General features: G+C 33.4%; 1 protein-coding gene across 4 annotated transcripts in view; it reads left to right on the top strand.

Moving 5' to 3' along the window:
* The window catches only part of TCF4 (transcription factor 4), a 435,705-nt gene that overhangs the window by 270,557 nt on the left and 138,399 nt on the right, over nucleotides 1-26,749 (top strand). For all 4 annotated transcript variants that reach the window (XM_036757133.1, XM_036757108.1, XM_036757126.1 and 1 more), the window contains 2 exons: nucleotides 9,796-9,925; nucleotides 10,459-10,508. In XM_036757133.1, the coding sequence (XP_036613028.1) occupies nucleotides 9,796-9,925; nucleotides 10,459-10,508 (180 nt within the window). The remainder of the gene's footprint in view (nucleotides 1-9,795; nucleotides 9,926-10,458; nucleotides 10,509-26,749) is intronic.

The raw sequence follows: 26,749 nt of genomic DNA, 5'->3' as shown, positions 1-26,749 counted from the left end.
AAAATATTGTTCCTTTTTTGCACCTGGGAACAGGTTGGGATTGTATTTGGATATGCATTTGCATATGCTCAGGGTTGAGTTTTTTTAAAATACTTTTAAAATAACCAAATAGGTTCATGTGTAAAAGTCCATATTATTCCCAATAATTAAGTGAACATAGATCTGAAAAGAAAATTTCAAACTATTACCAACCACATGAAAGGATACTTCACATCACTAATAGGCTAGAGAAATTCTAATCAAAACAACATAGATTTCACTTCACATCCAGCAAATTGACAGAGATGACAAAAGAGAATAGTCAGTGTCATATGGGTTGCAGAAATCCAGCACACTAATACACTGTTGGTGGAGCGGTGAATTGGTCCATCTATTCTAGAAAACATTTTGTAATTATGTGAGGTAAGTACAAAAATGGCCAAACCTTTGACTCAGAGATTCCACTGATAGCTATATGTCCCCAAAAGGCCACCAATAAAAATAAAGTCCCCATGTACATTTCTATCAGCACTTATATAACAAAATAGGAGCCTGTAGATGGGGAAATGGTTTAACAAGTTATGGTACTTGAAAGTAATGGAACATTACTAACTAGTAGGAGTAACTCCTAACACTTATATAGTGCTTTAAGACTTATAAAACATAATAGATATGTTTTCTCTTTGATTTTCACAACAACCCTGTGAGGTATGTGCTATTGTTATCCTCATTTTGCAGATGAGATTAAGTGGTTTGCCTAGTGTCACAATGCTAAGTAATTTTCTGAGGCAGATTTTTGAACTCAGATCTTCCAGACTCCCAAGTCCAGTATGCTGTCCACTGCACCACCTAACTTCCTCTAAGGACAAGAAGTGATGGGTAGGATTAATACCAAAAAAAATATAAGGGGACCTACAAGAACTGATACAAAGTAAAGTAAGCAGAACCAAGAAAACAATACACCTGACTACAACAAAATAAAGGGAAAGAACAACAAACCAATTCAAACCAAATGTTGTGAAATTATGGCCCCAAAGAAGTGATCTGAGAAGGCTCCTCCCCCTCTTTTTCCCATAGTGAGAATGGTGGGTGTAGACCACGCTATATAATATAATGTCATACTTTTTTAAAATGTATTTTTTATTCTTTCTTATGATAGTTCAGTGCTATGGGGAAGAAGAAGAGATACACTGGAAAACAGATGATAATAAAAAATAAAAGATATCATTAAAATGTATTTTAAGAGGATGGGAGACAGAGACCAACCCTGTGATTTTATCGATATAGGCAACTTTCAGATGAAGAGATTTCCTCTACCAGTGCAAGGTGACACCTTCTCTGCAGCTTATAGTCTTACAGAATTAAGGGCAGCTAGATGGTTCAGTAAATAGAGCTCCTATCCTGGAGGCAGAATGTCACGAGTTCAGTATAGCCTTAGATACTTACTAGCTGGGTGACACTGGGCAATTCACTTAATTCCTGTTTGCCTCAATTTGCTCATCTGTAAAGTGGAACAATAATAGCACCTACCTCCCAGGGTAGTTGTAAGGATCAAATGGGATAACACTTGCAAAGCATTTAGCACGGGGCTTGGCGCATAGTGAGCACTTTGTAAATATTAGCTGTTGTTCTATCACTTGTAAAGTGTTTAGCACAGTGCTTGGTACTATATAAGTGTTACCTAATATCATTAGGTAATACTAATCATTACTAATCATTATTACTAATCATTACTAATATTATTATAGAATTCCTTGGAGGAGTGAAAGAGGTTAAGAAGATTGAGAGGTCAAGTATTTTGCCCAGGGTCACGTAGCCAGTATGTGTCAGAGGCTGGACTCAAACCTAGATTTTCCTATCTCAAAGGCTGCTTCTCTGCTCAATTAAGTCTCACTACTTTTCGTTAAAAAAAAATGTTCTGCTCAGATGCGTAATTTTTGTTTGGAGGTGACCCTGAATTCTTGAACTCTTAGGCTAGTAAAGCTCTAATTCTTTCAGGCACTACCAAATTGGAAAGGCGTAAAATACAGTTCTTCCACAAACTGTCATATCCAGTACAATAATCACAATTTGTACGTTTTATCATTTGGACACTTGTAAATATTCGTGGGATTGAATTTATACTGTGATTCCTTGACAATCCTACGAGTTAATAATTAGTTTGCATATGAAATTCAATGCAACATGCCTATGCTGCCTCTTAGCTAACTTAGTCGAAAGAAACTGAATACCAGAATGTTGACCCCAATGTGAAAAAAATATTTAGGTCATAGCAGTTACAGAAGAATTTTGATCTCTGTGGGTGAAAGCAGTTCCAATGCATGTAAAACCATAGATCTTTTGAAATATTTTAATTTTGTGATGGGTATATCTCATTCCCACAGCAGCAAATTAATATTCTTACTTTTATAATTTTTAACCAATCATAGAATCTCTAAATTAGAAGAGGTCTTCTCATGCAGTCCCTATCTGAAAATGAATATTCTCCATACCATCCATGATAGATGATCACCTATCCTCAGTTGGAAGACCTCCAGTGATGGGGAATGCACCAACTCCTGAAGTCATCAATTCAACTTTGGGACAGCTACATTTGTTGTAAATTTTTTCCTCATACTGAGAAATTGATTCTCAGAGTTGGAAGTAACCTAAAATATAGCCTTTGAGCCTCCAGTAAAACTTAAAAAACAAAACAAAATTAATCTTAGTATTTATTATAGATAAATGCTAGATCTGTTGTTCCTGTCATTCTCAAAATTGAGTTTAGTTGATGAGTTACGCTTGCATTCATGCAGCTTGAGCTTTTTAGACTGGTCACTTTTACTTTCTCGTTGGAATCATTTGTGTCTGTTTTGTCAGAATTTTATTTTTGAGAACTTCTCTACCTCTTGAGCTGACTTCCCCTATAGACTCTTAGACTACTATGTTGTCCACTTATTCTTTATTGTCATTCTACTTATTCTTCTCTGAACACCTTCAAATTTGATCTGCTTTAGGCTTAAATGAGCATCAAAACATACCCAGTTTTCCTTTCCTAAACTGTCAGAAATTCAAAGATGGCACGTTCACCTCTGATTGTTTTTCTTTTTAGCTTAGCAAGTAGTTTCTTTTTTTTAGTTAATAGTAATTCCAGAATAACATGTCAACTTAAAGGGATGTCTCCAGTGAAGTACTTTAGATATGTCTCCTTTGTCTTGTGCTATGTAAATGTTTTTGTCAGTAACTTGAATGAAGGCCTAGAGGATATGCTTATCAGACTTGGGTGAAATAATTAACAAGATTGATTACAGAATCAAGCCTCATAATCTTTATAAGCAAGAAAGTTGGGCTAAATGCAATAAAATGAAACTCAATAAGGATAAATATAAAGCTTTACACCTATATTCCAAAATCAATTTCATAAACTCAAGATATGGAGGACAATGATGAGATAGTTCACCCGAAGATCTGAGACTCTTAGATGACTGTAGACTTAATGAGTAAATAATCGTGCAGTATGTCTCAAAAAAAAAGTAATGCTGCCTTATGCTACATGAAGTAAGACAGAGTCCAGTGCAAAGAGGATGCTAGTTCTATTGTATTCTTCCTTTATCAGACCATGTCTGGAGTATGATATTCAGTTATAAGTACTACAATATTAAGTAAATAAGTGTCTAGATGAGGGCAACCAGAATGGTGAATATTGGTATGCTAACCAATTGAAGGCAACTGTTCACATTTAGTTTGACAAGAAATGATTTAAAGGACTGTCATATAGAAGAGTGTTTGAACTTGTTCTAACACCTGAGTGTGGAAATTGGAGCAATGGAGAGATACTGAAAAAAGGCAGATTTCAGTTTGATGTTCAACAAAACCAAATAAAACACCTTTTAAAAAAATTAGAGACTTCCATAAGTAGAATGAACTGCCTTTGGGTGTAACAGATTCTCCTTCCCTTAAAGTTCTTCAAATGAAAACTTGAATGACCACATGTTGCAGATGTTGTAGAGACAGACAGGATTATTATGCGGCTAAAGTTTGAACTGAAGGACCTTTGTTTTGGAGATTGTGTTTTTCAGTTCACCTTCTTCATCCTTTACATTTTGAAGGATGAAATTCTCATTAAAACAACTGGAAATTTTTCTTTTCTGATCTGCTTTTAGCAAAGATTGTAGTTTTTATATATTTGAAGCCTTCTACCATTACTATATGTGTATCAAGTTTGTGTTCTGACATCCTGGCATTTTGTTTCTTGCTTCATTTATTTATTCGTCATTCATTCATTCATTTGTTATGCCTTATTTATTCTTTATCACAAGTCATTACTATTTACTAAGGATTCTTAATATACCAGACACTACTCAGAACATATAGGATCCTTGCCTTCTAGTTTGTCATATTTCAAGTTGCTAATGACTTTCCTTATTAAAATTATTTAAATAGCAATTAAAAATTTCACATCAAATACAGTTTTTGTAGAATCTGACATATATATATATGTATTATATATGTCATAAATCATTTCCCAATCTCTATAAATCTGTTTAGCTGTAGAGATTTCTTGTGAATCAGTCTTTTTGATGATATTTGGAGTTGAATTCACAGTCCCATTTTGACTGTGTCTGAAGAGGCACTGTGAAATAGAATATTGAAGAATTCCTGAAAGTTTTTTTGAATGCCTTTTTAAGAAATAGTGGATTATTCAGATCATTTCCTACTGATTTCACTGAATAAAGGGCAGACACATTTACTTGTTTTGGCCTTCACAGACTAGGTTACTCACCTGTATTTAGGTAGGACTCAGATTTAACTTGTTTTATTTTTTTCTCTTTTTTTTTGCCTTTTAAAGTGAACACTTGGGTGCTTATTTTTCTGATTAAAAATGCAGTCTGAGATCCACCTTAGTAGATACTCATTAATAACCTTTTAACTAGAAATCAGTGAACTGAATATAAGTTCATGAAGAGAGACTATATCATAAAAATAGATTTCTGTTTCAGAAGCAGTTTTTTGAGTATATTGTTCACATTTAAATATAAATTTTTGTTAAAAATTCAAATACATTGGCTATCTGTTCCTTTGAATTAAAACAGATGATATGGGATTCTGTGGCATGGTATCCTAGAAAGCATTGACAGTTAAAAGCTATAATTGCTTTCCTCTTAGAGGCGCTTCCAGTTATCGAAGTTCCCAAGTAGCTCAGCTTCTATTTAGTAGGCCCCAATCTTTCAGGGTTAGTTTAGGAATGAGAAGAAACAAAAATGATGATGGATTCCTGTACTCTCCATTACAGAAAACAAGATTGGTCTAAACCAGGGATGGGGAACCTGCAGCCTCAAGGCCTGCTAGGTCCTCTGGAGAGGCCTTTTGACTGAGTCCAAGTTTTGCAGAACAAATCCTATTGTTAAGGGGATTTGTTCTGTGAAGTTTGGACTCTGTCAAAGGGCTGCACTTGAGGACCTACAGGGCCACATGTGGCCTCGAGGCTGCAGGTTCCCCACCCCTGCCTCTAAACACTGACCTTCACTTTTGAATCATCTGAATCAGAAATGGACAGGTGAAAATATTCTGTTCTTGATTGTCCTTTGGCCTGAGATGCTTACAGGCTGCAGACTAAGTGCCAACAGCAGCAAAATTCTAACCCCCTCCTGATACTATAGAAGTCAGCAATGGGTGTTCTTTGGTTAAAATGGCAAATTCAGCAGGAGCTTTTCGATAGGGATTTGCAGCATCTTTACCATAGCTGTCAAGAAACTTATTCAGCAGTGTTTCTGAAAATCTACTTCTATGTAGAAGTGACTGTATAAAAATGACCATAGTTGTGTTTAAAAGTATTTTAAACAAATCCGAATTGTAAATTTCAACACTACTTATTTTATAGTTAACACAAGTAAAGACTTATGTACACATACATATATTCAGCATTCATATGTTTTATAGCAGTTAAGAATTTTATTTCCATGTTAACATAAAGCCTTCCAAAATGCCTAGCTTTTTAAAGTCAGTTCACCATACAAAGCCACCATACATCACTTAGGTCTGTGATGAAAGAATGGAATTGCAGCTGTGTGAGTACTAGAATACCCAAACATGAATTAAACTCACAAGCATTTGGCAATAGTTCAGAAAAGGAGCTTAATCTGGTTTCATCTGAGACTGCTTTTATCTGTTCTACAACATCCCCCCATGATGTTGTGTCTGATATCTGATCACAACGTAATGGGAATGACGTAAAATTAGAGAAAACCCTAAGAAACCTTAAAGAAGTTTCTCTTCTCTGAAGGATTTATTCTCAGCCTGCAGTTTTCAATCTTGAAATTCAAGGTCATTTACCTCTTAGATTATAAACCAAAAATTAATTATAAACCAAAAAAATCAGTACTTATTTTTACTCTTCTCTCTCATATTTATAATTAAGGATAAAATAATAGTTTTAGAGAACTCTGCCACCCACTCAATATATTTAAAGCATCAGTTGAAATGAAATAATAGTTAAGTGCAAGATGATTTAAACGTTGATAGTTCAACCTTGAAGCAGTTTGTTCTATTTTTGATTATCATGCAGGTATTAATCTCATTTGAGGTATATTCTCCTTTTCTGTTAACTCAGGTTTAATTCATGATTTTGTTTCCTGGGTTGCATTGACAGAGTTCAGTGGTTGATCTGAGATTTGACAAAAGCTTTGTGGGTGGGGCTAAAATAAAAAGGGGGCAAGGTTGGGAGCAGGTTAGAAGCACAGTCAGAACCAGATCCTGTGTAGCAAACAAACAAACAAAAATTCATACTGACAAAGAGCCCTGCAGGATGCCTGAATCTGGCACATGGGTTGCTATGCTAAGATTGGCTCTTTGCTGTTAAATGAAAAGCATGAAAACCTGACTGATAAATTCAGTTCATTCCATTCTTGGTTTTGAAGATTTTGAACAAAAATGAAACTGTTTTGCAATGAAGGAAAATGGGGGCCCCATTTGGGGGATCTGCTTTTTCATTTTAAAGACTATTTAGCAGAATGCAACACTATGACTTTAAGATTTACAGGTTAGCTCTGAGAGATGCAACATCTTGTTTCCAGTATTTCCTGGCAGAATCTGGCAGCTTACTGGAGGGACCCAACATAACCACAGAACATGAGCTTGCACTATGTGAAAAGCTAGAACCATCCTAATCCTGTTTAAGGCAAGGATTAGAATGTTACTTCAAAAAAGTAGAATTGGCACATATGAACCTAACTTTCAGACATGTTTATCAAAAGTAAATGTGATCTTCAGAATCGAGACAATCAGAAATTTTACTCAAAATTTAAAACTTTATTATTTTCAATATAAAAATTATATTTTAGGTATCAGTTTCTTTCTGAAGTACACTAATACTTTAGTTACGTTTTTAAAAAATATTTTCCTTAGTGGCAGACATTTAGAAAACTTGTATGTAGAACAATAGTAACTACCCATTGTTATATTTAAACATATTTCACAATGAATATATATATATGTGTTTATATGTGTGTATTCATATGTATATATATGCACATTGATATTTATGTAGGTATGTCTATATTATGAGAGTGATTCCTCATTTTCCATAGTGTAATCGTGAGAGTGGACCCCTTAAGTGTATGAAAATACTTATATATGTTGCTTAGAAAAATGACTTGTTTTAAAGAAAAACAAAGACTTTAAAAAGGAAGAAACTGGAGGTTGCTGTGACAAGGATGGTGAAGTTTAGGGCCACTAAACAAGGGCCATCAATACTTTTTAAAGTGAATTCTGTTCTTCTACCTATATAACAATAAATAGGACATGGAATACAAGACTGGTAATGACTCTCACTTAAAGTAGCAAGAATTTTGAACAAGTACAGTGATCAAAATACCTCTTCACTTTAATCTTTCCACACATGTATGCACAACTCTGTTGGGTATGCTTCCAAAGTATAGCATTTGTCTGTATGTAAAGAGAGCTGTATTCGTACTAGTGGAAAACATTTATAACTAACTCCAAGACTGAACTAATAATCAAACTCATTTTAGTCATATTTCTTACCTCTTAGAGTAAGAAATTTTCTTCTTCCAGAAATTCTAGAGAAGCTTCCTTGATTTCATGAGGCTAGTTTCTGATTTATGGTACAATCCATATTTGGGTTTGTCATTGTGCAACATTTTGCTTTTCTGTGAGAAAGGAAAGAAGTGAAAAAACTGTGTGAGGAAGGAAAGTATGCAGATGCCAGGTGTGTGTTAGCTATGCAGTAAATAATTAAAATACTTTACTACAATGAGTTTGTGACTCAAAAAATCAATTTTGAACTAGCATTCCATGCATGGGATTTTATTAAAATGTTTTATTAGATGTTCTATGAAAGAGTAAAAATAGAATCAGTAAAGAATGTCAATATTGATTAGTTTTTTTAGGTATTTCTCATACACACAAAAAACTTGAATTGAAAAATTGTCTTTATGATATTTAACTATATGGTCATGGAAAAGGTATGTTTTAATTTCTGATTTTCCAGCTTATGGGTCATATTTGACCAACTGCTTTCACTAGAAGACATGCCACTTTGTTGAGCTATTTAGGAATCAAAAAGACTGTCTTAATTTAAAACAAGGACCCTTTGTTTTAGTTGGTGACTGCCTTGTGAAATTTTTCAGTTCTCAGCGGGTTAACCAGGGAACAGGGGCAGAGTCATAATTGGCCTATTTAGAGTATTTTGCATGTGAATAGTGTGTTAGTGAAGCATTACTAAGTCTGTTGTGAGTGACATGGTGATTAGAATTTAGATTAGGGAAAACACATTCTGTACTTTATCAAGTACAGTAATTAGTTCAGTCAGTAAAAGTTGATTACAAGTAACGATAAAGTTAGATTTTTGGTACTTAATTTTAAAATTTCTTTATTAAATAGTAAATTTGTTCTTAATATAAATGGTAGTATCTACACCTGTTTTATTGCATATCAGAATAATTAAAAGAACAATGTGTTCAATGCAGAGTATAATCAGGGGATTTATGTATTATGGGTAAGTTTCAATGTAGTTTATAGAACATTTAATATTATATAGTATTTCTCATGTCATAGTATCATAAGGTTTCATAGTCTGTTACATTGTGATTAGTTAAAGTGATCTATGAAAGTTTCTTAGTGTCCAGGTAAATTTTGTTTCTGTGGGTATTTATCTCTTCAGTTGACAAGAATCCTCAGGAGGGTATTCCATTTTGTTTCTATTTAGGCAAAATTGTCTAAAATTTTTGTAAATTCAGATATTTATAAAAACAATTTAATTTTATGTATAATTTGCATTTTGTGCCATGTTTCTTAAAATTTATTCATCGAAAAACCTTTGTCATATGTAGATAAACTTCTAAATACAATAGAGCTACTTTTAAATACACATTGATACATAAACTACATGATAAAGTTTTCCTGTGTCTGAAAAATTCAGATTTATTTTTGGCTTCTACAAAAGACTTGAACAATTCAAAGATAAAACTCCTAAATCTGGTTAAATGAAAATTGATCTTATGTAAATGACATTTTATTGTAGTAATAATGAAGAATACTAAAGTCATCGTGATTTTGTTTTTTAAGATTTTAAAAGGAATTGCCTTCTACCTTACTTTCTAATGTAAGGAACCTAAAGTCCTTTGTGATGGCTGCTTTAGACAGATTTTTTTTTAATGCTTCAGTTTAGCAGATGCTGTTTTCTTTATTCCATGGGTTTAAGTGCTAACAATCAGTTCCGGGGGGGTGGGGGGAGTTGGGGGGGGAGGGAAGAGAGAATAAAGAAAGAAAAGAAAAACTTAACCATATATATTCTTTCTTTCTTTTTATCCCTTTTAGCAAAGTCTCCTTGGAAGTGACATGGATATGGGCAATCCAGGAGCTCTCTCACCATCCAAACCTGGTTCCCAGTACTATCAGTATTCTAGCAATAACCCCCGGAGGAGGCCTCTTCATAGTAGTGCCATGGGTGAGTTCTTCATATATTTGAATTCATGATTTGGGCTGATGGGTTTTTAGGAACATTTAAAAAAAGGAAAAAAAAGCTGTAATATTTGTTGAAATGGTAAGATAGTGACTTCCTCCCCAAAATGAATTAGTATATAGATTACTTCTGCATACTAGGCTGAAATGTCAGGAGCTTTATTCTCCTGTATTAGCTTATTCCGTGGTTTGGTTCGTTTTTTTTTTTTTTTTTTGCTGAACAAACAAGGCCAGTTTTTTTTAAATGCTTAGAGAAAACAACCTTCTAAATCAAACTATTAATAATTTGAATTCATTATTCTATCAAAATAGCAGGGTTTGGGGTTTTTGTTGTTATTTTGTTTTGTTTTTAGTTCCCCAACAGGATAGGAGTTAATGGTGTCTGTGGCATTTTACCAAAATACTTTTTTTAAAAATCCAAGCTAAAATGCTAACAGCAGCAACTAGGTTCTTCATGGTATAGCATATTTCATATAGGAAAAGCTTTTGTGGCTCACAAAGTCATTCATCTTCTTGCAGAAGTACAAACAAAGAAAGTTCGAAAAGTTCCTCCGGGTTTGCCATCTTCAGTAAGTACTGTCTGTTTCTCAAATGGCTATTGTTTTCTTTATGTTTTATATTTTATCAGAAGGAGATACAAGAGAATTATATTGTATGATCTCAGAGCAACATTTGTTCATAGAGAATGTAGATGAAGTAAGAATAACCTGAAAATGCTGCCATTTTACCAAACGGTAAAGTGATTAATTGCCACTGTGGAAGAAGGGGTGGCTCTGTGGATTTTCAGCAGAGTAAGCTCTGAAGAGAGCTTTTGAAAAGATGCCTAAAGTTTGAAGAGTTTTACCTGTTAGTGTCTTTGGAGGGAATGAGCATTAGTTTCATGTATTGGTTAAATGCTTTGTCAGTATTATGATGATTTATGGATTTGCATGCTAAAGGAGATTTGTGGAGAGGATTTAGGAGAAATTTACATGGTTTTCAGCCCATAGTGCAGAGAAAACATCTCTATTTTCTACTGAGGCTGTTGAATGAAGTCTGTAAAGGTACTGCATCAGTACCTCTCTGGATATGTGATACCAGGTGACAACTAGAAGAATCCAGCTGTAACCAAAAGCATTCTGGGTTATTTTAATAGATGGAGCTATGTGCAGTAGTTACTGAGAGTTTTCCTGGATTCCCAGTCCCAAAGATATGATAGTAAAGCACAACCTAAATTGTTTTCCCCAGGCAGAAAACTGGAGGCTATTTTAACTAAATAAATTAGATGGTTCTTATGTTGAAATCTCTGATTTTATTGATTTTCAGTTAACTTATCTACATATTTTGTTTAGCCTTTTGTTTAGGAAGAGTATTTCTAGTGATATTCTTCTGGGCAGAAATATATGGTGATTTTTTTTCTTTTTTTTCTTAAAGACCTAGTCTGGCACAAAAAGAAATTATTCTGAGACATTTTTAGCATTTTTAAAAATTTAACGTTCTTTAAGGTACTGGCAGCCTCTCAAAAATATCACATTAATAGAAGCATACTCATGACTAGTTATATTTCTAAGGTAAATTAAAGTGTTTCAAAATATATTAGCAATTTTTATAGAAATTAGTTTTATTTTATTTTTAATAAATCAGAAGAGTAATGGATTTTGTATATTTATTGAGATCAGATAAACCCAAATACCTGTGCATTTCACTTGGCTTCAGCAGTAAATCCATAAATGCATTAAATTGAAATGTGTAAGAGTATATTTTATAAGTTACATAATTTGATAATATTGGAAGAGCATTATGGGAAATTTAGATATATGGACCTATACACACTGTCCAAATAAAATGCTATCATTCTTCGAAGTCATTTTGGGCAGCCAAAGTTATATCCCTCCCTCCCACCAGAAAATGTCAACATAATGAATTTTTATCTTAAATGAACTTGTTTTTTAAATGGTCAGCTCCCTAAACCCCAAGGTTTTTATGAATACTTTTAAAACTTAAAGTTAGAAGTAGATTTAATTTGGATGAGTTCTTAGCTTTTAGTTGTTTTCATAACACTTTCAAATGATACAGTTCTATATAATGTGAATATTTTTAAATATAAAAATTTTATCTTTGAATGATCTGAAATAATCAAGTTGTTTTTTGGTTTTTTTTTTTTTTTTTTGCTGTAAATTCTCCAGTACTGCTGCAAGGCACAAGTGCTTAAAGATGCTGTGCCTAATTTTCTGTCATATATTAAAAATTAACTGTTAAATTTTTTCTTGTGTTCAAAATTATGCAAATTTCTTTCCACTACATAAGTAGTGCATTTGTGTGGTATTAAGTCTGTTTTCTACTTGCTTAATCATTGTCAGACAACAATTTTCCATAATTTGTCATGAATTAAAAATATTTCCCTGTAGACAGCTGACCATTTTAGGACAATTATACTGGTACTATTTTACCCTTGCTCTACAGTGAGTTATTGTAGTGTTGTTGAAGTGTTGTGATATGTTCTGAAAATCTGAATACCACCCTGTTCTAAACCAATATTGCCTAGTAATTAGAACTCAGTCATGGAATGTTCAGCTTGGATTGTTCTATCCCTCTTCTGTGGTAGCATGTTCAGGAGATGCTCTTCTTGGAACGTTCAGCAGCTGTATGTCTGAAGGACTCTACTTTTAAGTAAATACAATTTTTATGTGAATGGGTAGGATAATTTTGCTTTTGGTGGAATAGGCGTGTTCTGGTTATTTTAGAATTTAAACTTTTAAGTTATTAGTACTTGAAAGTGGTTGAGGGAAATGCAGTTTTAATAACAATTGAAATAAATGTAGTTTTATTCATTTACATTGACTTTATTATAGACAGAATATCACTTATAACTCAGAGCTCTTTCACAAGAACTACATACCTTAAATACTTAACAAAATGTACTAATTCACCTGATGATAGATTACATTAGAAAATGTCTGATGCATTAGGCCCAGTAAGCCTCTATTTATACATTAGACAAATAAGTTCTATTTCAACTCAAAGAAAACGATCGATATTTATCTGATAACATGAACCAGTATTTGTATAGTAGATAATGAAAGGTTGGGGACAATGAAAGGTTTCTTCTGGAGTGATTGTAGCCAGATAAAAAACATTTACAATTTCTCTTAAGAATATATTTATAATGGTAAATAGTAATAAATTTGTCACAGTCTATTGTGTTATCTCACCTGGTTTTTTTTTTTTTTTTGGTAAAACAGTCCACTTTTTTTCTTTAAAAAATTAAACTGTAAAATTTCATTATCAGATTATTATTCATTATAAGTTTTAGATACAAAATCAGGAAGTTTAGAGTTAAGGTTGAAATTCATCTATGTTTTACAAAACTCTATTCTGCGATTCTTATTTGAAAATATTGCAGTATCTGTAAGAGAAAGAAAATATAGCCCTACTTCCACAATATACTGTGGGTCTGGTAAGATAAATGAATATCTTTTATTTTACATTTCAATCTGAGATCTCAAAGCACTTTCTTAACATGGTTCATTTAGATGATTGCTTAGCACCCATCTTGTAGTCTCCACTCCTACAGGTAGGAAGGAGAGAGAGGGATATTGACATCCATAGTATAGAATCCTGCAGTTAAGATTAATGGAAGGTTGCTCAGAAGCAAAGTCTGTGGGAAATACCACCTGATTTTCCCAGGAGGTCCTTGTTCAGTATTTCAGTACATTTTTCAAGTTACTCATTTCAGTCTTTGTGAACTTTCTTTTAAAGAGCTGCTTAATTTATCAACATTTTCAAAAAAAAATACTTACCTAATTCGTTGGATGTATTATTTTTGGTTTTTAAGCACAGGTTTATTTTCTGAGTCAAATCCCAGCACATGACAGTGTTGTAATTTTCATCAAGCACGTCCACACTTAGAGTTTTCACACATCCTTCATCTTGAACCAGAAACTTGGTGAACTTGCTGCTCTTTCCACTCATTTATTTATCTTTGTGTCACTAAATGAATTTTTTTAACAAATTGCATCCATTCAAGTAAAAACTAGAGTTTAGAAGGAAATGTCTATCATTAAACTAAATCTTACCTTTTTTAAGAAAAAAATGCTGTCTTGATTAAAATCATTGCATCGTCATTGACTACTAGAGAAAATTAATGGGATTGTATTACCCTTCAAAAAATAGCAAGATACTACCACATCTTTTCCACTTAAAATACTTTCATGCTACTTGAAAAATGATCCATTTAGCAACATAAAAAGGTCCAACATAGGTGTTTTTAAAAATTTTATAGCCTCTACTTAAAAACGAACATTTAGTAATCTGTCTCCTCACGTTAGCTTAAAACTTAAAATAAGTGTATTGCACAGGTCTAAACTTCAGCTTCAACTATGCTACTTTCAGGTGTTCAGTGCAATAGTAAAAAGTAATATTAATAGTTAATCAAGTTTTTAATTACTTTTTTCACTATTAATGTCAATCTGCTGCCAAAAGAAAGAAAATGGCCTCATGGAATATAAATCCTTCTTCATAGAAACAAAAGTTGAGGAAATATGTGTCACTATCCCTTTTCTCTACAAACTTAGAAAAAATCATCATCATCTATATTTTTAAGGGTAATTTTATATTGCGAGATTTTTTTTGCCGGTGGTTTTTTAAAATACTTTTAACATTCAGTTTGACAAATCACCTATCAAATGGTCTGGGATATACTTGCTCACATAAAATCTAGCTAAAAATCTGTTCTACAGTGAAGATGCCAAAACTTCACTTGACCACTATAAACTAGCTAATTTTAAGCCTCTGAATTTGAAGGGTTAAAAATCTACTTTGTATAAGATTTCAAATTCTTCATTCGTTGTAAGTAAAACATTCTTTAAAAAAATTCTAAAGTCTGAATTATTTTTTAAAAAAAATAGGCTAAGGCTTTAGGGCAAGATCAGCAGTGTTGGAAAGTATTAAAAGACCTCTGTAAAAATAAAATCCTACAGTAGATGTGATCAATTAAAGCCAAGTAGATGTTAGAAAAAATCTTTTCTCATCTCTAAGAACTTCAGAATGATTATACAATTTCCAACTTCACTAGCTGTGGTTGAAACTGATGAGAAGAGAATATTTATCATATAATAGGCTTTTTCAAGTCTTTAGGATATTAACTTGATGAGTGATACACACACACACACATCTTTAAAGCAAAACATGCAGTATCACTAAATAGTGAAGAGAGTATATCAGGTCTGTGTTGTGTAGTGAAGTAGGAAAGTAGCCATTTGTGAAGTAAAAAGTGAGCAAAAAGTGAAATCATATATACACACTACAGAAAAGTGTGACTTTTTATAACAAACTACTAATATTAGGTTAGCAGATTTTATTCACCTTTAAATATGCCATGCCCATTTTCTGTTCCTAATATAGAAAGATGAGAAGTTTTTTTTCTTATATAAGAATATCATTTATTATGAAGTTTAGGATGGAGTTAAGGGTAACAAGAATAAATTTTATATCAGAAAAGAAAAAATGCTTTCACATTCGGTTTTGCCTATGTGCAGTGCAACTCATTCTGAATTATATTTTCCTTATTCTTCTTTGAAAATATTATAAATGTTATTAATATATGAAATGCTAACATTTCTTCAATGTTAAGGCAAATAAATCAGTCAGTAAACATTTATTAAGCACCTACAACGTGCCAGGCACTATGTTAAAACTTGAACATAAATGTCTAATCACCGTTTTGACTTCAAATGCTAAGGAAATTACTTTCAAGGTTGTCCATTATACTGCATCATTGTAGCTAATGTGGATTATGAGTCTCTGCTCTAGTGTTTATGAAATTTAAATTGGAGAATCCATACAGTCAAGCCTAAGTCTTCTTGAGGATTGCTATCCTGTGATCTGAAAGTGATGTAAAAGGCAAAAAGAATACATATAAATACATGACAGTGTAGCCTATCCTTTAATCATGTTGCAAAAGTTAGGTTTTAGATTTCTATACTTCTTTTTGGAGTTTCATAATGATGATACATCTCTTCTCTATTGTTTTGCACACTGAAATAAGGTATCCTGGCATTTTATTCAATCCATCATCCTATTTCTTGTTAGTGTACTGTTACCTAGAACAGAGAATAAATGTGAAGAAGGAAAAAGTAGTAGGTTCCTTGCTGGGAACTTAACACTGTAATCATTGCAATTGGACCAGAGTTTCATTTATGCCGTGGGGTAGTTTTTTTTAATGGAAAATGTGTAAAAAAACTGTGAAAAAATAACCAGAATATCTTCTTGTTTTTATAGAAATGGAATTCCACCCCCCCCAAAAAAAAACCCAGCCCCTTAGCCAGTATCCTCTTGATAATTGTGGCATGAAGTCCTTCCCAGATGATTTCCTGAAGTGTGTGGTCTATTCCAAGTTACTTTGGGATGACTATTTTACAGTATTTTATTGTATAGTCTACATGTACATACCACAAAAACATATGCACATGTGGGGGAGTGTTGTAGTGTGTGTGTATATATGTGTAATACATTTGCTAAGAACTGTTAATAAAATTCTGCAAAATACCCATATTAATAGTAAAACTAGTCCTGAGAAACTATACTTGGTATATCATATTTCATTGAAGTTACTCTTCACTAAAGAGTGGAATTTGTCATGTTCTTGAACCTTATCAGAATGACTAAGTTAACCAAATTACTAAAGAAGCTTATTATAAGAAATTTACATCTCTAAGTTGATTCCGCCTTTCCCTTCCTTCTCTCATGAACCCAGAAGCAGCAGCAGAAAAATGTTTGAGTGTACTGATTTCCAACCTATGGGCCTTAGAAAAATGAGAGGTTGTGTATATCAAAAGGCATCATTTGGATATTAATTTTAAAAATACAGGATGTTAAAAGTATTTGTTTTATACATATGCAGCAAGAATTGCTTATTTGTATTAATAAACATTCTTCTAAAGGATGAATAAATGTTATATACATATACATACTTTTAGTTTTAGATTGGAACTACACATTCTTTGGTAACAATGCACTTGGTAACTCAGATAACAATTTTAGAGACCTACCTGGAGCTCTTGAGAGGTTAAAGTGGCTTCTATCTACTCTGCCATATTTCCATGTGCATATGTATGCATGTGTAATTGGTTCAATCATTTCATTTTTGGTGGGTATATTGTTAGCTAGAAGAAAAAAAATAAAAGTTGAGAAGGAAAACATTAGGTACCTTATTAGAACTTTACAGTTGTGGTAGTTAGCAATGGATTAAAGTTGCCTTCACGTATAAAGAAAGGGGGATGGGACAGATGGAGGAAGGACTGAGGAAAGAAAAATAAAACCCGAATATGCCTCCATAAAAATGCATATATGTGCATATATGTAAAGTTATATACATGTATGTATGAACATAGATATGTATGTTTAACTTTCAAAAATGTATGTGGAAGCTATTAATAAAATATAGATTCTTTTAAAACAGTATTTAAACTGTAGTAGGTTTTTGTTCATCAGAAACTATTGTATAGAATCCATGAATTTTTGGAGACATTATAAAAGGGTCCTCATACTCTAGTATGTTTGCAATTATATTACTAGTTTTGCAGTGTATAAGTCCATGTGACTTACACAAAAATTATGGGACAAGAAATTAATAGAGGCAGAGGGTAGAGTTGGAAGATTATTACATTAGTGTTTACTGTTTTTTTTCAAAAGTAAGAAAAAATTGACCAAGTTTCACTACTGTGGGGATTTCAAAGAGTACCATTTAAGAGAGTGTTATATTCTTTTAACTTTTTGTTGTTAAATACTTTAAAAAACATTAAAGTCTTTTGAATAGAAACATAAATTTGAATTTCCAGCACTCTTTCCCCCACTAATTGCCAATCATTGACAGATTTCTGCAGTTCCAAGATTTCTTAGTTAAGTTTCCAAACAAATTTTTTAAAGTTAGTAAATCAGAGTTGATTGTAAACTAGTGGGCTGGGTGAATGAGATTCTCTTAAAATTGTAGAACTGATGCAGAAAGCAGTAAGGAATGTCTTCAGTGACATCAAAGTACTAGTGTGTTTTTAAGGAAGATTAAAATGCAGTTGGGCTGTTGACAGACACTTGTTTTAAATAAATTGCACTGAACACTTAAACAGAGTACAAAGTTACACTTGTAAGAAATAGCAGGAGGTGTACAGCCTCCATCTTGACTGTTATAGGGTTGGATTTATTTGAAGCTTTGAAAAAAGGTAATGCAAACTTGACACAGTTCTAAATACATGATGATTTGAACACAAAACTAGTTTGAGCATGATTTTGGGTGTGTATGTGTGTACATGTGCATGTGTATGTTTCGTATGTGTGCCTGAATGTGTGTTTCTACAGCTGATAACGTAGGTGTGTACTTATTGAGTAGCTGTGTTTTGCTGGTGCATATACTCCCTCTTCAGAGATATTATGGTAGTGCAGTAGATAATACATATCTTTTTAAGGTTTTGGCTAGAAAATATGTATAACTAATAAGTGTACAGGAGTGTATAATACTTGAATATTAAAATATGGACTAAACATATCTTGAAGATCACAAGTATAATTATATCCAAATACTTTAGTCATATCTACACTTCTTGCTAATATAAGAAACTTTTTAATTCTTTGAGGAATTAAACTAACATTCTCTCTCTCTCTCTCTCTCTCTCTCTCTCTCTCTCTCTCTCTCTCTCTCTCTCATGTTTCATTTAATTGTTCACTATTCTACAAAGGCTAAGTATAGAATAGTCAAACATAGTGCAAGTCCCCATCGTATAGTGAGCAAAATCTCTTTGCTGTGTGTTTTGTTGTATGCCAGTTATATTTCCAGTTTCAGCATTTGAGGGGACATTTCCTTTTTGGTAACATGACTTGGATATGAGGAAAAAAAACTAGTTCTTTCCCACTCACCTTAAAACATTCCCTTACATTTCTTCTTGGAGTACTCAAATAATAAAACTAAGTGCTGCAACACATAAAATCAAAATATGTCACTGACTTATCTCTTGCTATTTATTGAATTTTACAAAGTGCTACGATAGAACTACTTTAATAACATCAGAAAAGTCCTTGTCTTGAACAACTCCTTTTTCTTAAATTCTTTCTGAATGTGCTTTCTGCCTTATATTTGTTATGATAGCATAACAACCTTCATTTTTCCTATTGGCATACCATATCATTATATCATTAGTTGCTCTGAAGAAGCAGTGTAGAGTGGGTGGTTGATTCTTGTTTTTTTTTTTATTTTGTTTTGGCAGGGCAATTGGGGTTAAATGACTTGCCCAAGGTCACACAGCTAGTACATGTGTCAAGTGTTTGAGGCCAAATTTGAACTCAGGTCCTCCTGACTCCAGGGCCAGTGCTCTATTCGCTGCGCCACCTAGCTGCCCCTGGTGGTTGATTCTTAGTGGCAATATCTCCAAGTCATCCCGTTTGGTGATTTTAGTGGTATTAAATTTGATGGTTTTAGTGGTACCAAAGTGTTTTAGCAAAGACTGCACTAATATTTGCAGGAATTGCCTAACCTACGTTGTAACTTAGATGCAGAATATAAACATTTAGAATTCAGCACTACAAATTTTGGGAGCATTATTACAAGAGAATACACAATTAAAGGGAGAAATAAAAATAGAGTTGTTTAATGAATGTAGAAAAAAATCTTAAATTTATTTTACTACAGAAAACTACTAGAATAATTTTGACAGGGTAGTTTTGATTCATTGAACACATCGAATTATTTATGCTGCAGAGTAAATGTAAGATAAAAACACCTTTCAATTGTTGACCCTTATATCATTTAAAAATTGTTTTTGCTTAAAAAAACACAAGTTCCATTGCTTTTTGTGAAGGTACGAATATTTCAGCCCTTCATTACTAAAATTTTCTTTAAGGAAAAAAATGTTAGCTTTATATATTGAGACTTTATATGTGTTTTCTGTCTTTTTGTTTTTATTTTTAGAAACACACTTAATGTCTAGGACTTGAGAATAATGCCATTAATTGAAAATTGAGTCTGTGCCCTCACTCCACTCTGCATTCCACCAAAAAAACCCAAAAAACTAAGAATATTTCTTGGGGACAAGAGTAGGTAAAATTCCCAAGCATATAAGTCCCTCCACATCACCCCCACCAATGTTCTTTTTTTGTTTAACAAAACAAATGTTGAGTTTGTTTTTGTAGCTTTAATAATAAACTGGGAGAAACCAAGATGGAAGAGTAAGTAATATTGGCAGTTTCATGCATTTATTCATTTATTTATTGACTCATTTAGCAAATGCCCTAACCCTAACCCTAAGTTCTCCAGGTATCAGTTTCTACTTTTAGTTCTACTTTTAGTAACTAAGGACAGAAATATATTGCCTTCAGCATCTCTTTCTCTTGAAGGTACTCATATAAATCCTGAAGCACATGCCATTAATTTATCCTATTTGAAATCTCAGTATTGTGTCACTGAAAACAAGATGTCGCAAGTAGATAGGCTTTATAGTAATGTTTAATCCAGCCTTTAAAGAACTTCGTGTTTTGTGGACCTTTCATCATTTGACAAATTGCTATGGTTCATAATAATGGTGATAATAACTGTTATTTATATAGCACTTTAAGATGTGCAGAGTATGTGACATAAAGTAACTCGTTTAATCCTTACAACAATGCTGTGAGGAAGGTGCTGTGGTTACATCCATTTTACAGATGAAGAAACCTGGGCTCAGAGACTTTAGTGGCACTGCCTTGGATTGCACAATTTGGGACAGAGGCAGGATTCAAGAGAAGTGTTGCCTGACTCCAGGTCCAGCAGCTCTAGAAGGCTAGCAGCTGCGTATTATGGATATTTGTACATTTCCTGCCCGGGAGCACCTGGCGTAGCTCCTTGAACTTTTAGTAGGCATTTGTTGAATTAATGCTCTAGTGGATGGAGAGCTGACTTTGAGTAAGTAAAAGCTGAGTTCACATCTGTGTAAATCTAGAAAAAGAATTTCATGTAATTGTGTCTCAGTTTCCTCATCTGTAAAATAATAGCACCTACTTAATGCAGTCATTCTGAGGATAAAATGAAATAAATATTTAAAACACTTTACAAACCTGTAACTATGAGCTATTATAATAGCTCTAATAACAAATTATTTCTTTAACAAAGATATATAGGTGCATACAAATTGAATAAACAGGAACTTCACTGTAATCTGACTGATTATATTACCTGAAATGCCAGAAGAAACTGAATATAATTCAGTCTCACTTTTAAAATTATGCATTGTCATAGTTTGTCTCTTCTTCCTCCTTTATCCAAAGGAGATAATTTTGTAAATGATAACAATAATTCAAATTTCTATAGTGCTTTAGGGGCTAGTAGGTGGCACAGTGGATGGAGTGTCGGGCCTGGAGTCAGGAAGACCTGAATTCAAGTGAGGCCTCAGACACTTACTAACTCTGTGACCCTAGGTGAATCACTTAACCCTCTTTGTCTCAGTTCCTCATCTATAAAATGATCCAGGGAAGGAAATGGCAAACCACTCCACTTCTTTGACAAGAACACCCAAATGATATCATGAAGAGTTGGATACAGCGACTAAACAACAACAACACAGTGGGTTTACGACCCCCTTTCCCCAACAACAACCCTGTGAGTTAGGTAGCGAAAATATGATTATACCAATTTTACAAATGAGGAAATTAAGGCTCAGTAAGAGTAAATGATTTTTCCCTAGGTCAAAGGTCAGCCTAGGTCCTCTGACTCCATGACTACAGCAGTTTTTTGCCGTAACTTCTTACCTGTGTCTTGGATATCTCAGGATACCATTCTTTTCTGTTGCCTAATGACGTACTTAGGGTTGTCTTTTAAAAAAAAAACAGATTAGAGAAATCTAACATAAAGGCTTACAGCATGGCAGAGCCTGATTGTCACAAGTAGGCATTTACTTGGGAAGTAGTTTTCTGTAGTCTGGACACCCCATAAGTGAGATTGCGTTTTTCTGTGAGTGAACTTTCTATTCCCCTTTCCTAAAGCATCAGTGCTAACAAGAACCAGGTAATCAGACCTTTTGCTTATTTTAATTTATGTACATCTTTCCTATCGTGAAAGTGGAAATCAGTCCAAGGTGGAGGGTCTGTTGTCATACAGTGCCTTTAGTGAATAATTTGTTTACTAGACATGATATTATATAAAGAATACTGGATTTGGGGTCAGTTAATAGTTATGTTTCTCAGTGTAGGTCACTAAATCTCTCTAAGCCTCAGTTTCGTCATCTGGAAAATGGAGATGCTAGATTTTGAGAAAAGTACTTTGTGAGTATTTATTACACAAAGCTGTTATCATTAGTTCTTGAGGTTTTTTTTTCTCTTTTAAAATTACATTGATGTTATTCTGCAGTTATTCAGAAGTGGGTGCTACTGAGTAATTGTAAAAGTTTCCTCTTACGATTTGGCTCTGCTAGTTCAAGCAATGATAGATTGTGAATGGAAAATTACACTTCATTTTGCAAGGCATACGTATGTGTATCGGTGCAGCAGTTTGTTTCAGTCATAAAACAAGAACAAACTTAAAGATTTTCAGCACCATGTTCTATGGATTCCTAATACAGGACAGTGATGTTTATACTGATATTTTAGGTAAATTTGGAGAATAGCTTGGTTCTAGCTTTTGCCCCAGAGTCTTCTCTTAATGGTACAGCTAAATTCTCACAAGGAAAAGCATATTTTCATCAGTTGGCTCTGGAAAATTTTTGTACTTTTAAAATTATTTTGTTTTTGCAAGCACAGGCTTTTTAAGTCTTGCATTTCGAAACAGATTTGCATATAGCCATATTATTTCACTATATTTCCTTATGAGGAAATCTTTTTCTTGCCAAGTGTAAGTCATGGAGTGACAGGACATAAAATTAAAATTGTTTGGTGTGGTTCCATTTTGGCCAATATATTCTCCACCATCCCTTCTCCTTTGAAGTACCCCCTCTTTGGTCATTTTGCAATGAGAGAACCTTTCTTAGGGAAAGTGAACAGTCCTAAGTTAGGTTAGACTTAGCCAGCCCTCATTTGTAGTCATTGCCACCTTGTGGATTACAAAGGATATTGGTTTTCATAAACTTCCATTTAATTTTGGCTCTTTTTATTGCAAGTACACTCTGGCAGTGGATTGTTAGTGTTCTTCACCAAAAGGATCCTCTAGTTTGTTCAGCAACACCTCATTTCTCCACTCACAGTTCATTTATGATTCTGATGAGAGTGTTTTTTCAGGAAACACACATTTCACTTTTTGACCTAGGAGCATCTGTTAGAATTTTTTTTAATACTACTTTGGCATTCTGAAAGTGTTAATGTCTTTCATATCTGTTTAATGCTATTTAGGGATATTTATGATCACCTCTTGGTTACTCAGGGTAAAGTGTGTCGCAATTTTTTTTAAACAGACAGGAAAGCATTCATATGAGGAAACAGATTGCTTTAAACATGTGCTTCCTGTGACAGTAAAAAGAACAAATTAGATTTAACACTGTGTAATGAATGCATAAATGTGTACATTTAAGCTTTTAAAAGCTTTATGTTCAGTTCTGGTCAAAACAAAAATTGAGTCACCTGTTAAAGTTAAGGATGCCTAGATCCCTAGCAAGACACATCTAGAGGCTACATCAGGTTAGAATCATCTTGTGTGTGTTTAACAAAGAAATCCAGATGCATTTTGGGATTTCCATGGCCATATTTTTTTTTCTTCTTTGAGTCTCAGGTTGAAAAAATTCATTCCTCTGACTCTGAAATTGTCATTTTTAAGGGATTGTTCTTAGTTATATTTAAAGGAAAATGATGTGTTTTGATAGTGCTGAATTAGAAAGTAATTTTGTTACCTCATTGTCCCTTATTAGCTTGTATAAAGCGAAGTTTACCGTGTGCCTTGCATAGTCTATGAATTAGCTCCAATATGAATGGGTCTTTCTGGTTAGAAAATATTGTGTTTGAACATTCATTCTCCTTGAAAGAAGAAAGGGATCATCTCCATCTCTGCTTGAACTCTAATGATATTCTTTTTTCCCTTGTTCTTTAAATCTAAGGCTTTATGGAACACTCATCATATTCCTGGCTAAAGAGGTTGAACAGGAATCTCTTAGGAGAATATATAGTCTGGGGACATCTGACTCTCTTATATTACATACTGAGGTACTAATATCAAAACAGACTGCTCATCGTTGCACCGTAGGGCAGGGCTTTTTTTGGCTGACAGGCACAAAGAGAAATGGGCACGCTGTACCCTGCTTGGCATCAAAATGGGTTAAGGGAAGCTGGGGGAACAGAGTCAGACTGCGTGTGTAGTCACAGCCCATGGTTAACTTCCTCTTTGTGTGATGCTTGGCTTTATTGGAACTGATGACTTTTTTTTAATACGGGGTGAGAGTTCAATGAACTGGGAAGTAGCCCTAGACTCCCTCTATTATTGTACTTTCTCATACAGTTGACTTATGCTTCATTTTTTGAAGTCACTGCAGCTGTTCTATGTAGTGGCTTCCAAAGCTGTATACAAAACATTTGTACTTCTCATTTAAAAAAAAAGGTAATCAAATTGGAATTTTTTTAAAAAAAGAAACAAAAACCAAAATGCCTTTATACAATTCAAAAAGGTAGCAATGCTGACAGTTGTCCTCAATGATAGTCTTAAAAGACACCAGCATATATTTTTAATCGACACTGATTTGATTCTTTCCAGAACAAATCAGAATAATTTCTGGCCATGATAAGAGCATTGGTACAGTGCTGAAAGAGCCAGCTTCATTTCAGAAGAAATTATAAATGTCAGTTGACTGACTGATTCTGTATTTTTTGTTGTTCCTATTTGTTTCTATTCATAATTTTCTTTGAAGAGTCATTTAGAAGAAAATACAAGATAGTTTCTGTCTTCCCTTAAGATTTTCCTCCTGTTTCTATATTTGCAGAGAGCAGTTCCCAAAGGCAAAAATGAGTGTGCTACCATCTTGAGGAGTAGATGATATGTTTAGTGAACACCAAATGCTCTAAAAGTTCTGACTAGAATTTTCAAGAGATTCCGGTTGCTTTGGACTAGCTGTTATTTCACATAAAGCCATAGCAGTTGGTTAAAGACCTTAGTAAGATGACCAACTTCCGACAATCCAAAAAATAGGCTAGGAGAATGAGGGATAGAATACCATTTGTTTGGTAATTAGGGTGCATCTCTTAAGAGTTCGAGAGAATTCTGATTAACCTTTCTGTTCCCACATTCTCACATGAAATTAGCACACCTTTTAAATCATTGTTTAGCATTTAAACAAATATTTTTGAACCTTCTTAGTGCAACAGGTTTTGAAAACACTAAAAGTATGCTGTAGGTTTCCAAAAAACTTCATTTTTCTTACATTTTAAATGTTCTGTTTGTGCAAAATTTCGAGAATCACCATAAGGGCTTCTTTGCATTTTTAATTTAGTAACTAACATATGAATAAATTTGCATATTAATTAGTTGCAGATTAAATCATGCATACATAATTGCCTCCTTACTGTGTTTAATGTTTGTCAAAATCTCCAGCCTGGTTTGATGGATGTCGTATGAAAGATTACAATTTGATGTACCCTTGGAAGTATTTACACCAATAATGCAGGATTCTTAATAGCAGAATTCTCTAGTTATATACAGTTACTAATAAACATGTAAGATAGGTGCATGTCCCTTTGACTGAATTTTTTTTTGCACCAAATCATTTACTATTCATAATCATTAATGCATCTCCTAATTATACAGCATATGTCTGTTAACCCTTTCATTGCAGTTCTTCCAGTGGCAGGTTGTTGTTGTTTTTTTTAAGAAAACAAATTATATGGCAAAATTCTGGAATTTTGAATTATATTACTTCTGCTTGCTTCATCCTTCATTTTCCATTAACTACACCTTTGTCCTCGCATCTTTTTTTTATTTTGGTGTAACTTTTAAAGTTGTACTTCTGCTTTGTATCTTGTAACCAAAGAAGTAGTCCAAGTGAATGTACTTCATAGCTAATATCACTCTCTTTATTGACTACTGATGAAAAAAATCAATGAGATTTCAAATGCCTTATAAAGGGCCAAATAAAAAGGATGCCTACTAATATAAGTCTTTTTAAAATTTCATGAAAATAGGAATATTCAGAGCTAAAGGGAGAAGTAGTATAGGACAGAGGACTTACAAACAGATCTTGATAATATTCTGCTCTTAATTCATCCCATTGTGCTTACATGGTACAGTTAAAACATATTCTCTTGTGGGAAGCACATGAGATTTTCTACTGGACAGAGAGGCAACAGTACCTTAATTCAGTAGATTATGATTTTGATACATTTAACATAAAAAACTAGAGATTGAAAATTCCTGATTTGATAGGGTTAAGTAGAACTTATGCCTTTAAGATAGTGTGTTCTTTTTTTGTTGCTATTTCTTAAGTTCCATAAGTTTACTTTTACTTATCCAAAGACTAGACCTAGACCATGCCCCCCTTGTGTCCAACTGGCATTTTAGTTTTGTGTGTGTGTGTGTGTGTGTGTGTACACACACACACATACATACACATATATACATATATGTATGTATACACATAAATATGTGTATATATATTACTATTTTTGTGTCTAAGCTTCTTAGCATACTGTATTACCCTGCATTAATGAGCATTCCTACTGTGCAAAGTTCTATCAAAAATGATGGTGTGAATGTCATTTTTAATTGGAAGTTTATGCAGTCAGATTTATAGTACACAACCAAAAAAATACATATACCACAGTTCTGATCCAAGCCAGGCACAGGATATTGGTCTTTTTAATTTCACTATAAATTCTTGTTCATTTATTTTATTTATGCTGACTGGTA

This window comes from Trichosurus vulpecula, chromosome 1 (genome assembly GCF_011100635.1).
Source record: "Trichosurus vulpecula isolate mTriVul1 chromosome 1, mTriVul1.pri, whole genome shotgun sequence".
NCBI lineage: Eukaryota > Metazoa > Chordata > Mammalia > Diprotodontia > Phalangeridae > Trichosurus > Trichosurus vulpecula.
Note: the sequence above shows the minus strand (reverse complement) of the source record. Positions and strands in the feature narration are given on the sequence as shown.